Source organism: Orycteropus afer, unplaced genomic scaffold (genome assembly GCF_000298275.1).
Source record: "Orycteropus afer afer isolate SDZICR_OR568_19922 unplaced genomic scaffold, OryAfe1.0 scaffold00179, whole genome shotgun sequence".
In the NCBI taxonomy this organism is placed as follows: domain Eukaryota; kingdom Metazoa; phylum Chordata; class Mammalia; order Tubulidentata; family Orycteropodidae; genus Orycteropus; species Orycteropus afer.
Window position 1 is genome coordinate 97315 of NW_006921766.1, and position 13407 is coordinate 110721.

Below are 13407 nucleotides of genomic sequence, written 5' to 3' on the forward strand. Positions count from 1 at the left end.
TTTCTCTTCAGGACAATTGCTGACTCCTAAGAGGCAATCCTACTTCCGTAGTGATACTGCCTCGGAAACCCAAGGAGGGGTCGCTATGAGTTGGGTTTGACTCGATGGCACATAACAACAACAACAAGGTGAGGTGAAAGATGGAGGAACTGGACAAAGGGCTGAGACTAGGATGTAAAAAAAACAGTAGATTCTGTCAATATCATAGGGTTGGAGTAAAATAAATTGGAATTTGTGACTTCTAGGCAGCTAGGCCTCAAGGGACCAAGAGCAAAGATAGGGGAGAAACAGAGAAGAACCTAATAATTGGTATTTGGATCCTTGAAACATTTGCCAAAAAGGGAAAATGGTGAGAAGGAAAGCTGATAGCCACTGAAAAACTGAACACAATTTTTGAAGTCTCACTATTAAAGAGACAAAATTCATAGTTAAGACTAGTCAAGGAGGAGCAGCTGTCAGTTTGAACTTGGAAGCTAAATCCTAGGAGAGGGAAACCAGAAGCAGACCACACTGTATAAAAGGAACTGCCCTTTCTCAAGCCAGACTGGGCTAATATCCTCTGCCCCTACAAGAGGATAAGGTGAAACTCTATAGAGGAAGAGAAAATCATCTGGATCTCTAAAATTTTTTCATACACAATATGAGACATTCAATAAAAAATTACACTCATTCCAAGAAATGGGACTAAGAGACAAAAGAGACAATTAAAACAGTCCCAAGGGAGACACAATTAATGAAGTTACCAGACATAGATTTAAAATAACTGTTATTTAGATTTTCAGATGTAAAGGTGGAGAATTTTATAGAAAAACTTAAATCTATGAAAAAGAATAGAAATTCTAGAACAGAAAAATGCAATAATCATATTTATGAATTGATATCTGTTGCCATCAAGTTGATTCCGAGTCATGGTGACCCTAAAAGTAAAATAAAAACTCACTGCCACTGAGTTGGTTCTGACTTGTAGCAACCCCTCCTTGGGTTTCCAAGGCATTGCTACAGAAGTAGATTGCCCAGTCTTTCTTCCAAGGAGTGGCTGGTGGGTTTGAACTACCAGCCTTCTGGTTAGCAGTCAAATGCCTTGGGTGCTACACCACCAGAGTTCCCTAGTGACCCTATATAAATGCATTTAAGGGTAGATTGGAGAGGCAGAGAGAGAAAGAGAGGGAGAGCATTAGTAAACTGGAAGCTAAGAAACATCTAGGATCAATCTGGAGAGGAAGAAAAGGAGGGAAATTAATTAATTGATTAATTAATGGCATAGACATTATGTGATGATTAAAGTTGTGTGTCAGCTTGGTTGGCCATGATTCTCAGTGGCTTGGCAGTTATGCAATGATGTACTTTGGTAATTATGTAATGTTGTAATTTTGCAGTTATGTAATGATACAATTTAGCAATTATATAATGATGTAGTGATCCTCCATGCTGTGATCTGATATGCATCATCCAATCTGTTGCAAGGGGAGTTTCCTTGGGGGTATGGCCTGCATCCAATATTTATATAGACATTCTGGAAAAGCTCGCTTCCTTCCTTTGGATCCAGCATCTGACCTCTGGTTCTTGGGATTAATTAGCCTCCACAGCCTGTGAGCCAGCAGCCTGCCATCTGACCTGCTGATCTTGGATTTGTCAGCCCCTGTAGCTACATACAGTTGCAGCAGTTTATTGACAGAGAACTTCCAGAAATGCACGCTGGATTCAGAAGAGGACATGGAATGAGGGATATCATTGCTGATGTCAGATGGATCTTGGCTCAAAGCAAAGAATACCAGAAAGATGTTTACTTGTGTTTCATTGACTACGCAAAAGCATTCGATTGTGTGGATCATAACAAATTATGGATAACATTGGGAAGAATGGGCATTAATTGTGCTCATGAGGAACTTATACATAGAACAGGAGGCTGTCATTTGAACAGAATAAGAGGACACTAAAAAAAATCAAAAAACAAAACTCACTGCCATTGAGTTGGGTCCAACTCATAGCAACCCCTCCTTGGGTTTCCAAGGCAGTATTACTATGGAAGTATATTGCCTGACCTTCCTTCCAAAAGGGGACACTGCATGGTTTAAAATCAAGAAGGGAGTACGTCAATCTTATTCAATCTGTATGCTGAAAAATAATCTGAAAAGCTAGACTATATGAAGAAGAATGTGGCATCAGGATTGGAGGAAGACTCGTTAACAACCTACTTTATGCAGACGATACAAGCGGGCTCACTGAAAATGAGGATGACTTGAAACACATACTGATGAAGATTGATGACTACAGTCTGCAGTATGGATTATATCTCAGTATAAAGAAAACAAAAATCCTCACAATGGGACCAATAAGCAGCATCATGATAAATGGAGAAAAGTTGTCAAAGACTTCATATTATTGATTCTACAGTCTACATCAATGGAAGCAGCAGTCAAGATATCAGATGTTATACAGCATTGGGCAAATCTGCTGCAAAAGACCTCTTTCAAGTGCTGAAGAGCAAAGATGTTTCCTTGAAGAGTAAAGTGCACTTGACACAAGCCATGGAGTTTTCAATCCTGCCTAAGGCACTTGACTGCTAACCAGAAAGCTGGTGGTTCAAACCCACCAGCCACTCCTTGGAAGGAAGGTTGGGCAATCTAATTCCATAGTGATACTGCCTCAGAAACCCAAGGAGGGGTTACTATGAGTGGGGTCTGACTCCATGGCGCATAACAACAACAACAACATATGCATGTGAGAGCTGGACAATAAAAAAGGAAGATTGAAGAAGAGTCGATGCTTTTGAGTTGTGGTGTTGGTGAAAAATGGTGTAAGTACCATGGACTGCTAAAAGAACTAACAAATCCGTCCTGGAAGAAGTGTAGCTGGAATGCTCCTTGGAAGTGAGAATGGGCAAACTGCGTCTCACCTACTTTGGTCATGTTGTAAGAAGGGACCATTCCCTGGAAAAGGATATCATGCTTGGAAAAGTGAAGGGACAATGAAAAAGGGGAAGCCCCCCAAAGAGATGGATTGACACAGTGGCTGCTACAATGGGCTCAGGTATAGCAAGGATTGTGGGGCTGGCACAGGACTGGGCAGTGTTTTGTTCTGCTGTACATGAGGTCACTATGAGTTGGAGATGATTCGACGGCACCTAACAACAACAACAATAGTAGCTACACGAATCAGGAGAAACCTCCACCTTGATGCCTGTTCCACAAACTTGGGACTTGGCAGCCTCTACAACTGCATAAGCCATTTCCTTGAGATAAATCTCTCTCTCCCCTAATTTATTTATTTAAATTATCTATCTATCTACCTACCTACCTACCTACCTACCTACCTACCTATCTATGCTTCACTGGCTTTGTTTCTCTAGAGAACCCAGAGTAAGACACATTAGGACAAAATGAAGAATTTGAAGTTGAAATCTCATATGGGAGAAGAGATGGAATACAAGGATATTTGAAAAGATAATGGCAAGTGTGGTGCTTAAGTTTGTGTGTCAACTTGGCTGGGCCTGGTTGAGTGGCTGGGCAGCTGGATGTAGTTATTTCCCATGGTGAGGTTAGTAATTCTTTAGTCCATCCCATTTGTGGTATATTCCTACCTGGCACTAGGTAACCAAAATAGGCAATGAATTATCCAAAACTAAAGACTTGAACCACACATTAACGATTTGAGCAACATATTCAAGACATGTTATGAACTTTGAGGGAATAAATACAATGAAAGCCACGTGTAGGCATATCATAGTAAACTTGATGAAAATAAAATACATACAAACAAATTCCTGAAAGCAATTAGAGTGAAAAAAAATCAAGTTCAAAGATGCAGTAATAGTAGACTTTTCAACAGATAAAATGAAAGCAAAAAGTTATAGAATGCCATTTTTAAAGCGCTGGAAGAAAATAACTGCAAAGCTAGAATTCTAATCCAGTGAATAATGACAATTGACTATATGTGTTAAGTTGTCACAGCAGTGAAGGTCCACCAACAGGAGATTGTTTAGTGAACTGTGACACAGATTGTGGGAGGCAGACTTTAGGATAACTCCTATATTCCCCCATCTCCAGGACTTCATGCTTTGGGTGATTCCTTCCCCTTGAATCTGGATTGGGGGAGGGAGGGGCACCTGTGACTTGCTTCTGGCCACATAGAATAGAATCAAAATGATGGGATCTATGTAAGATCATACTGCTTATCTTGTGGGCCACCTTGTTGGGACATTCCTATGGAGGGGGCACATGGCAAGGAATTGAGGACAGCCTCCAGCCAATGGTGAGCAAGGAAATGAGGCCCTCAGTCTGACAACCTGTAAGGAACTGAATCCTGCCAACATCCACATGAGTATGGCAGCAGATCCTTCCCCAATTGAATCTCAGATGATCAGCCTTCATCAGAGCCCTGCAGAGAACCCAGTCTACCTGTGTTGGGACTCCTGAACCACAGAAACCATGAGACAGTAAATGTGGGTTATTTTAAGCTACTAAGTTTGTGGTAGGAGCTCTGGTAGCATAGTGCTTAAGGCACTTGACTGCTCACCAGAAGGCTGGCGGTTCAAACCCACCAGCCACTCCTTGGAAGGAAGGTTGGGTAATCCTACTTCCATAGTGATACTGCCTCGGAAACCCAAGGAGGGTTCGCTATGAGTCGGGGCCGACTTGACGGCAAACAACAACAACAACAAGTTTGTGGTATGTTGTTGTACAGCAACAGAACCCAAACACACACTCATGCAGAATTCTACAAATGGTAAGAAGAATAAGAACATTATATATTCATGGGAAAAAGCTCCAAGTTACATTAAGTTTAGGAAAAAATAAACATATAGAAGAGTGGACAGAGTGTGATAAAGTTTTTATTTTGAAAATGCATGTGTGGAGGGGAGTAAGAGAGAGAAAGAGAGAGAATGAAAGACAGAGAGAATAAAGAGGTGAGAATAGCTTATCCCTGGAAGGAGAATTGGGTGCTGGAAAATAGGTGTGGTGCAAGACTCACTCTTTGGCTTCCCTAGAGATTCCTTAAATAGAGTTTGAGCTTTTCAGTTCTCTTCAGCTATGATGTTCCATTTTTACACAGGAGACTTATTGATGTGATGGTAAGATGGGGGAGGAGAGGAAGAAGTCTATGATTATATGATTAGGTCTCAATCTTTTAGTGAGTCTGTGCCCCTGTTCTGTGGCCTTCACAAGTGCTTCTCAGCCTTTAGGTGAGACAGGAAGGTTAGAAGGGGCTGGAGTTGAGTATTTCCTTTCCCCTACATTGATTAGGTTTGGGCAAAGTAGTTTTTCTTGAGGGGAGATCATTAAGGAGAACCAAATATTCTCAGCATATTTCAAATAGTTATTTTTTTCCTCCCACTGCTGAAAGTTCAAGGACATTTTTCTTTGAGGTTCATGGTGACAACCTGATGGAACTCTTGGAGATAACACTTAGGAAGGTATGGAGTCCCCTTAAAGCTGAGCCTTCAGGAGTTTGTTTTTTAAAACTCTCAAGCTTTTCCACATTGAGTCTACAGTGATTAGCCCATTACCTGTTAAATGTTTCTACCCAATGTTGGCTAATGACCCACTTGAAGTCTAACAAGGTCACTGAGTGTTGTTCACAAGCCAAGAACCAAAGACCCAAGAAACTATCACTGTGTCTGACCAACACATCCAACATATCCAACAAATCCTTGGCCTAGAATACAAACAGTTCCTTTTCTCTGCCAAGCAGAAAGACCATGTGGATAATGGACACATTGAGCCAGGACTGGAGAGAGGTACTTTATCCATGAGAAAGTGTCCAGAACACAGGGCCAAGAGGTCAAGGCCTAGCCATAGCCTGTTTCTCACACACTGTGGCCCTGGACTTGTCACTTAACATCCCCGGACTATTCTGTAACCCTGCCTTCACAGGGGATACAGAAAGGTCCCACTAGAGGTGTCAGTGGCAAAGCACTTAGGAAAGTTGGCTTTACATACATGCCAGTGATTGACTAAGGACTGCAGCTGCTGTTGACCAAACCATGCTCCCAGCACGTGAAGAAGAACTTAAGATATTCCCACCCTTTTGACATCCACTGCCCTTGTGGGCCCAGGCTGGTAGCATGGTCCCCATTCCTGCTCCTGTGGGACCACAGATTGCTGTAGGACACTGAGGTCTAGACCACCTTTGGAGATTTATGGGCTAGACAACACACACAGCAAACAAACATCCCTGATGAGTCTTGAAACTGGCTGGGATACCAACAAGGAAGAGGAAGGGCATCATGGAGCCTTTCTGGTGGGACAACACAAAACACAGAGGGATATAAAAGTCCCAGCAGCTCAGAGCACCTTACACACACACACACACACACACACACACTCACACTCACTCACTCTCTCACTCACTCTTCCCACCACATACCCCAGTACCCCACCATGGTTGCATCCACCATGTCTATCTGTTCCAGTGATCTGAGCTATGACAGCTGTGTCTGCCTGCCTGGTTCCTGTGAATCTTGCACAGACTCCTCTTGGGAGGTGGATGACTGCCCTGAGAGCTGCTGTGAGCCCCCCTGCTGTGCCCCCACCTGCTGCCAGTCCACTTGCTGCATCCCTACCCACTGTGCTCCAGCCTCCAGCCTGACCCTTATGTGCATCCCCATGAGCTGCGTGTCCAGCCCCTGCTGCCAGTCGACCTGTGAGTCTAGCTCCTGCCAGTTGGTCTGCACCAGCCCCTGTACACCCTCCTGTTGCCAGCAGTCTAACTGCCAGCTTGCATGCTGCATGCCCTCCCCCTGTCAGCAGACCTGCTGCAAGCCCGTGTGCTATGAGTCCATCTGCTGTGAGCCTGTCTGCTGCAAGCCCGTCTGCTGTGAGCCTGTCTGCTGCAAGCCCGTCTGCTGTGAGCCCGTCTGCTCTGTGCCCATCTGCTGTGGGACTACCCAATGTCCAGCTCCAGCATGCTGCCAGCCCCCTGTCTGTACCTCTACCTGCTGCAAGCCCTCCTCCTGCATGTCCCTTATCTGCCAACCTGTGTGCAAGCCTGCCCAGTGCTGTGCCCCCACCTCCTCCTGTACGTCCCTACTCTGCCATCCTGTGTGCCCCCATTCAGGCTGCTTTGGCCTCTCATCAGGCAAGAAGTTCTGCTGCTGACCAGGCAATCCTTCCTAGGCTAACTGGCCTCCAGGTCTCACCATGGCTCTGCTCCTCACACCCACTCAGTCCTCATCCTGCCTTGTTAGGAGGCTGCCGCCACCTAAGGATGGGACTCCTCTGCATCTCTTCTGTCCTCTTGTGATCTTGGCCCTCTGACCTCTCAGGAATCCCACAGTTGGCCTTGACTTCCAACTGGTCAGCATCTCATTGGGCACCTGAATAAACTCACCTTGATTCCCTGATCTGTTTTCCTGTTGTCAGACTCTTGTAGTGGGAACACAGGTTTTTGACCAGACTTTGGTTTACCTAAAAACAAATATAAAATACACTGTGAATAAGTGGCTTACCTCAGAAATCATAGGGCAGAGGCTTGACTTCTCTGAGAGGGACCCAGAGACTCAGGCACTACCCAGGAAGGCTCAGGTTCTACTCAGCCCCCTGCCTAGGGATCTCCAAAGGCCAGTCATCCACAGACTCACCATGGTCCAGGAGGTTCTCCATGGAGCCCCTTCCCACCCACTGTCCTACCAGGAAAACCCACCCCTTCAGAAGTGCCCTGAGGAAACATCTCCATGCTCCACAACCCAGGGCTGCCCCTCTCTATGGGCCATCTGGGAGTCCATCCATTTAACAGAAACATGATAATGTGAGAGAGGAGCTTGGCTTCAAAGTCATAGGTGTTTTAAATGACTTTATCTGTAGCAAAAACATTGCAAGAGAGAGTAGGAAGACCTGTAGAAACTAGCACCCAGCTGATTGTCTATCTCCAGGAAGATCTGGTTTCTGTCTGGAAAGTGTAAGGGACACAGAAGTCAAGACTATAGTGGTCTTCTTGTGATCTTTGACCCTGTATCAGGCCTAGGTCTGCCAAGGAGCCATACACAGCACCTGGGCAGGATACATTAAACCACATGCAATGGCACATGCAGTAAGCCCTCTAGTGAGAACTGCAGAAGCATCCATGTGTATACTACCTAATTATTAGGGGCTGTGGCTATCAATGGACCACTGTCCCACACTTATATCAGACAGTGTCCAGCACTCTCCTCTAGCCCCCACATGCTTTGAGCTAGGCACTGTCTTCTCTGCTTGTGAGCCCCTCACTCAACCCACAGACCTGTGTCTATGATCAAAGGAAGTGCTGTCACCCCCATGTGGGTCTCAGCCTCCTCGATAAGCCCCAGCCACCTCCCACCCAACTCGGTGTCCTTGACTCCTTGGCCTCTAACTTCCCCCTTCACCTCTATCATGTACCACTCACTTTTAAAATTGGCTTTGTGAGGTATCATTTGCATCTAATAAAGTGCAAAGCACAATTTAATTGTAAAGTTTGATGAGTTTTGAAAAAGGTATACAATCTCCACCTGCAACCTCCACCCAAATCAAGACATAACATTTCCATCATGGCAGGTTTCCTTATGTTCCTTCCCCATCAGCAATATGCATTCTTAGCCCCAGGCAACTACTACGCTACTTCATTACTAAAGATTTAGCTTTCCTGGAGTTTATATCCACCGCTCATCTATCAGTTTGTTGTACTGTGGTGGCTTGTGTGTTGCTGTGATGCTGTAAGCTATGCCACTGCTATTTCAAATACCAGTAGGGTCACCCATGGTGGACAGGTTTTAGCAGAGCTTTCCTAACACAGACTAGGAAAAAGGATGTTTCCAGGTCCACTTCTGAAGAAATTAGACTCTGAGAATCTTATGAATAGCCCTGAAACATTGCCTGATACAGTGCCAGAAGATGAGCCCCTCAAGTTGGAAGACACTCAAAAGATGAGTGGGCAAAATATTGAACAATGCAGGAAACATCAAAAGAAGATAGAAGGAATACACAAAGTCACTGTACCAAAATGAACTGGTGGACATTCACCCTTTTCAAGAGGTAGCATATGATTAAGAACTGATGATATTTAAGGAAGAAGTTCAAGCTGCACTGAAGACACTGGCAAACAAAAAAAAAGTTTCAGGAATTGACAGAACACTCATTGAGATGTTTCAACAAATGGATACAGTGCTGGAGGCAGTCACTTATTTATGCCAAGAAATTTGGAAGACAGCTCCTTGGCCAACCAACTAGAAGAAATCCATATTTGTGCCCATTCTAGAGAAATATGATCCAACAGAATGCAGAATTATAAAATAATATAATTAATATCACATGCAAATAAAATTTTGCTGACAATAATTTAAAAAATGCTTACAGCAGTATAAAGACAGGAAACCATCAGAAATTCAAGCTAGATACAGAAGATAATATGGAATGAGGGATAGCATTGTTGATGTCAGATGGATCTTGACTGAAAGCAGAGAATATCAGAAAGATGTTTATCTGTGCTTTATTGACTATGCAAAGGCACATGACTATGTGGATCATAACAAATTATGGATAACATGGTGAAGAATGGAAATTCCAGAGCATTTAATTGTGTTTATGAGGGATTTGTATAGAGACCAAGAGGCAGTTCCTCAAACATAACAAAGGGATACTGCATGGTTTAAAATCAGGAAAAGTGTACATCAAAGTTGTCATATTTCACTGTACTTATTCAAACTGTATGCTGAGCAAATAATCTGAGAAGCTGAATTAGTGAAGAACGTGGCATCAGGATCAGAGGAAGATTCATTAACAACCTGTGATATGTAGATGGCACAACATTGCTTGCTGAACGTGCAGTAGACTTGAAGCACTTACTGATGAAGATCAAAGACTTCAGTCTTCAGTATGGATTACATACTCAACATAAAAAAACAAAAATCCTCACAACTGGGCCAATAAGAAACATCATGATAAATGGGGAAAAAATTTAAGTTGGCAAGGAATTCATTTTACTTGGATCCACAATCAATGTCCATGGAAGCAGCAGTCAAGAAATCAAATGACATATAACATTGGACAAATCTACTGCAAAAGACCCCTTTAAAGTGTTCGGTAGCAAAGATGTCACTTTGAAGACTAAGGTGCACTTACCCAAGCCATGGTATTTTCAATCACCTCATATGCATGTGAAAGCCACATATGAATAAGGAATCCTGAAGAGGAATTTATGCATTTGAACCATAAAGTTGGTGAAGAATATACCATGGAGTGTTAGAAGAATTAATAAATCTGTCTTGGAAGTAGTATAGCCAGAATGTGTCTTAGAAGCAAGGACAGCAAGACTTAGCCTCTCATACTTTGGTCAAGTTTTCAGGAGGAATCAGTCCCTGGGAAAAGAGACCATGCTTAGTAAAGTAGTGGTCAGCAAAGGAGAGGGAGGCTCTCAACTAGATGGTTTGTCACAGTAGCTGTAACAATAGGTTCAAGCATAGCAAATATTAGGAGGATGGTGCAGGAGTGGGCAGTATTTCCTTCTGTTGTACATAGGGCCAGTATGAGTAAGAACTGACTTGATGGCGTCTAACAGCAGCAGGTGGTTGGAACAGGTAAAGCAGGGCAAGGGACAGCCCCCAGGCAGCAGGGAGAAGCATCAGACAGGGCCGGCAAGAACAGGTAAGGGGTAGCCCAGGAAGTGAGCCAAGCAGTTGGAACAGCTAAGGGAGATGAACTTGTCTGTCGGTTTGTTGTACTGTGGTGGCTTGTGTGTTATTGTGAGGCTGGAGGCTGTGTCAGCAGGGATGCCCATGGTGGACCAGTTTTGGTGGAGCTTCCAGAGTGAGACAGACTTGGAAGAAGGAAGAGACACCCACTTCTCAAAGAATTGGCCAGTGAAAACCTTATGAATAGTAATGAAACACCATCTGATATATTACTGGAAAGTTTTATGAATAGCCCTGAAACATTGTCCAATACAGTACCAGAAGATGAGCCCCTCAGGTCAGAAATCACTCAAAATATGCCTGGGAAAGAGCTGCCTTGTCAGAGGAGAATCTACCCTAATGATATGGATAAAACAGAACTTCCAGGGCCTCCATTTGCTGAAGTGACATGACTCAATATGAGAAGAAACAGCTACAAACATCCATTGATAATTGGAACATAGAATGTATGAAGTATGAATCTACGAAAATTTGAAGTTGTCAAAAATGAAATGGAATGCATAAAGATTGGTATCCTAGGGATTAGTGAGTTGAAATGGACTGGTTTTGGCCATTTTAAATCAGATGACCATATGATCTACTATGCCCGGAATGACAAATTGAAGAGGAATGGTGTGGCATTCATCACCACAGAGAATGTTTCAAGATCTATCCTGAAGTACAATGCTGTCAGTGATAGAATAATGCCATACACTTACAAGGAAAGCCCATTAATATTGTTGTTGTTGTTGTTATTTGCCATTGAGTCGGCCCCGACTATTATTAGTATTATTCAAATTTATACACAAAGCATCAAAGCAAAAGATGAGGAAATTGAAGATTTTTACCAACTTCAGCAGACTGAAATTGACCAAACATGCAATCAAGATGTGCTGATCATCACTGGTGACTTGAATGCAAAAGTTGGAAACAAAGAAGAATCACTGGTAGTTGGAAAATTTGGCCTTGGAGATAGAAATAATGCTGGAGATCACATGATAGAATTTTACAAGACCAATGACTTATGCATTGCAAATACCTTTTTCAACAACACAATGGTGGCTATACATGTGGACTTTGCCAGATGGAGTACACAGGAGTCAGACTGACTACATCGGTGGAAAGAGGAAATGGAGAAGCTCAATATCTTCAGCCAAAACAAAGCTGAGAGTTGATTGTGGAACAAACTGTCAACTGCTCATTTGCAAATTTAAGTGGAAGTTGAAGACAATTAAAACAAGTCCATGAGAGCCAAAATATGACCTTGATTATATTCCTCCTGAATTTAGAGACCATTTAAAGAATAGATTTGATGCATTGAATACCAATGACCAAAAACCAGAGAGATTGTGTGTGGGATGACATCATGAACATCATCTATGAAGAAAGCAAAAGGTTATTAAAAAGAAAGGAAAGGAAGAAAAGACCAAAACGGATGTCAGAAGAGACTCTGAAACTTGTCATTGAATGGAGAGTAGCTAAAGCAAATGGAAGAAATGACATGATAAAAGAGCTAAACATAAGATTTCAAAGAGCAGCTCGAGAAGGCAACTATTATAAGCAATGTGCAAAGACATGGAGTGGGAAAGCCAAAAGGGAAGAATACACTTGGCATTTCTCAAGCTGAAAGAACTGAAGAGGAAATTTCAGCCTCAAGTTGCAATATGGAAATATTTTGTGGACAAAATATTGAATGATGCAGGAAACATCAAAAGAAGATGGGAGGAATACACAGAGTCACTATACCAAAAAGAATTGGTTGATGTTCGTCCATTTCAGGAGGTGACATATGATCAAGAACCAACAGTACTGAAGGAAGAAGTCGAAGCAGCACTGAGAGAAGTGGCAAAAAACAAGGCTCCAGGAAGTGACAGGTTACCCACTGAGGCATTTCAACAAACAGATGCAGCACTGGAGGGGAACTCACTTGGCTATGCCAAGAGATTTGGAAGATAACTATCTGGCCAACTGTCTGGAAAACATCCGTATTTGTACCAATTTCAAACAATGGTGATCCCACAGAATGTGGAAATCATAGAACACTATCATTAATATTGTATGCAAGTAAAATCTTACTGAAGATAATTCAAAAATGGTTACAGCAGTGTATTGACAGAATTTCCAGAAATGCAAGCTGGATTCAGAAGAGGATGTGGAACAAGGAATATCATTGCTGATGCCTGATGGATCTTGGCTCAAAGCTAAGAATATCAGAAAGATGTTTACTTGTGTTTTATTGACTATGCAAAGTCATTCAATTGTGGGGATCATAACAAATCATGGATAACATTGAGAAGAATGGGAATTCCAGAACACTTAATTGTACTCATGAGGAATTTGTATATAGACTGTCATGTGAACAGAACAAGGGGACACTGCATGGTTCAAAATCAAGAAAGGAGTGACTCAGGATTGTATCCTTTCACCATACTTTTTCTATCTGTATGCTGAACAAATAATCCGAGAAGCTGGACTATATGAAGAACATGGCATCAGGATTGGAGGAAGACTCATTACCAACCTGCGTTATGCAGACAACACAACTTTGCTCACTGAAAGTGAGGATGACTTGAAACACTTGCTGATGAAGACTGATGACTACAGTCTTCACTATGGATTACACCTCAGTTTAAAGAAAACAAAAATCCTCACAACAGGACCAATAAGCAGCATCATGATAAATGGAGAAAAGATTGAAATTGTCAAAGACTTCATATTACTTGGTTCTACAATCAACACCAATGGAAGCAGCAGTCAAGATATCATACGTCCTATATTGTTGTTGT

The 13407-nt window shown here is 42.6% G+C and overlaps 1 protein-coding gene across 1 annotated transcript; it reads left to right on the plus strand.

The window, feature by feature from the left end:
• The first annotated feature begins 6380 nt into the window (after positions 1–6380).
• LOC103202415 (keratin-associated protein 10-3-like) lies at positions 6381–7097 on the plus strand. Its single transcript, XM_042781834.1, has 2 exons — positions 6381–6434; positions 6483–7097. The coding sequence occupies exons 1-2, from the start codon at positions 6381–6383 to the stop codon at positions 7095–7097; spliced, it is 669 nt and encodes a 222-aa protein (XP_042637768.1).
• The last annotated feature ends 6310 nt before the right edge of the window (positions 7098–13407 follow it).

What these genes read in the sequence shown, in the direction of transcription:
- LOC103202415 (XM_042781834.1), top strand. Translation starts at nt 6,381, where the DNA reads ATGGTTGCATCCACCATGTCTATCTGTTCCAGTGATCTGAGCTATGAC. An exon ending in ATCTGAGCTATGACAGCTGT is followed by an intron (nt 6,435 to 6,482) that starts GTCTGCCTGCCT and finishes TCCTCTTGGGAG; the next exon opens with GTGGATGACTGCCCTGAGAG.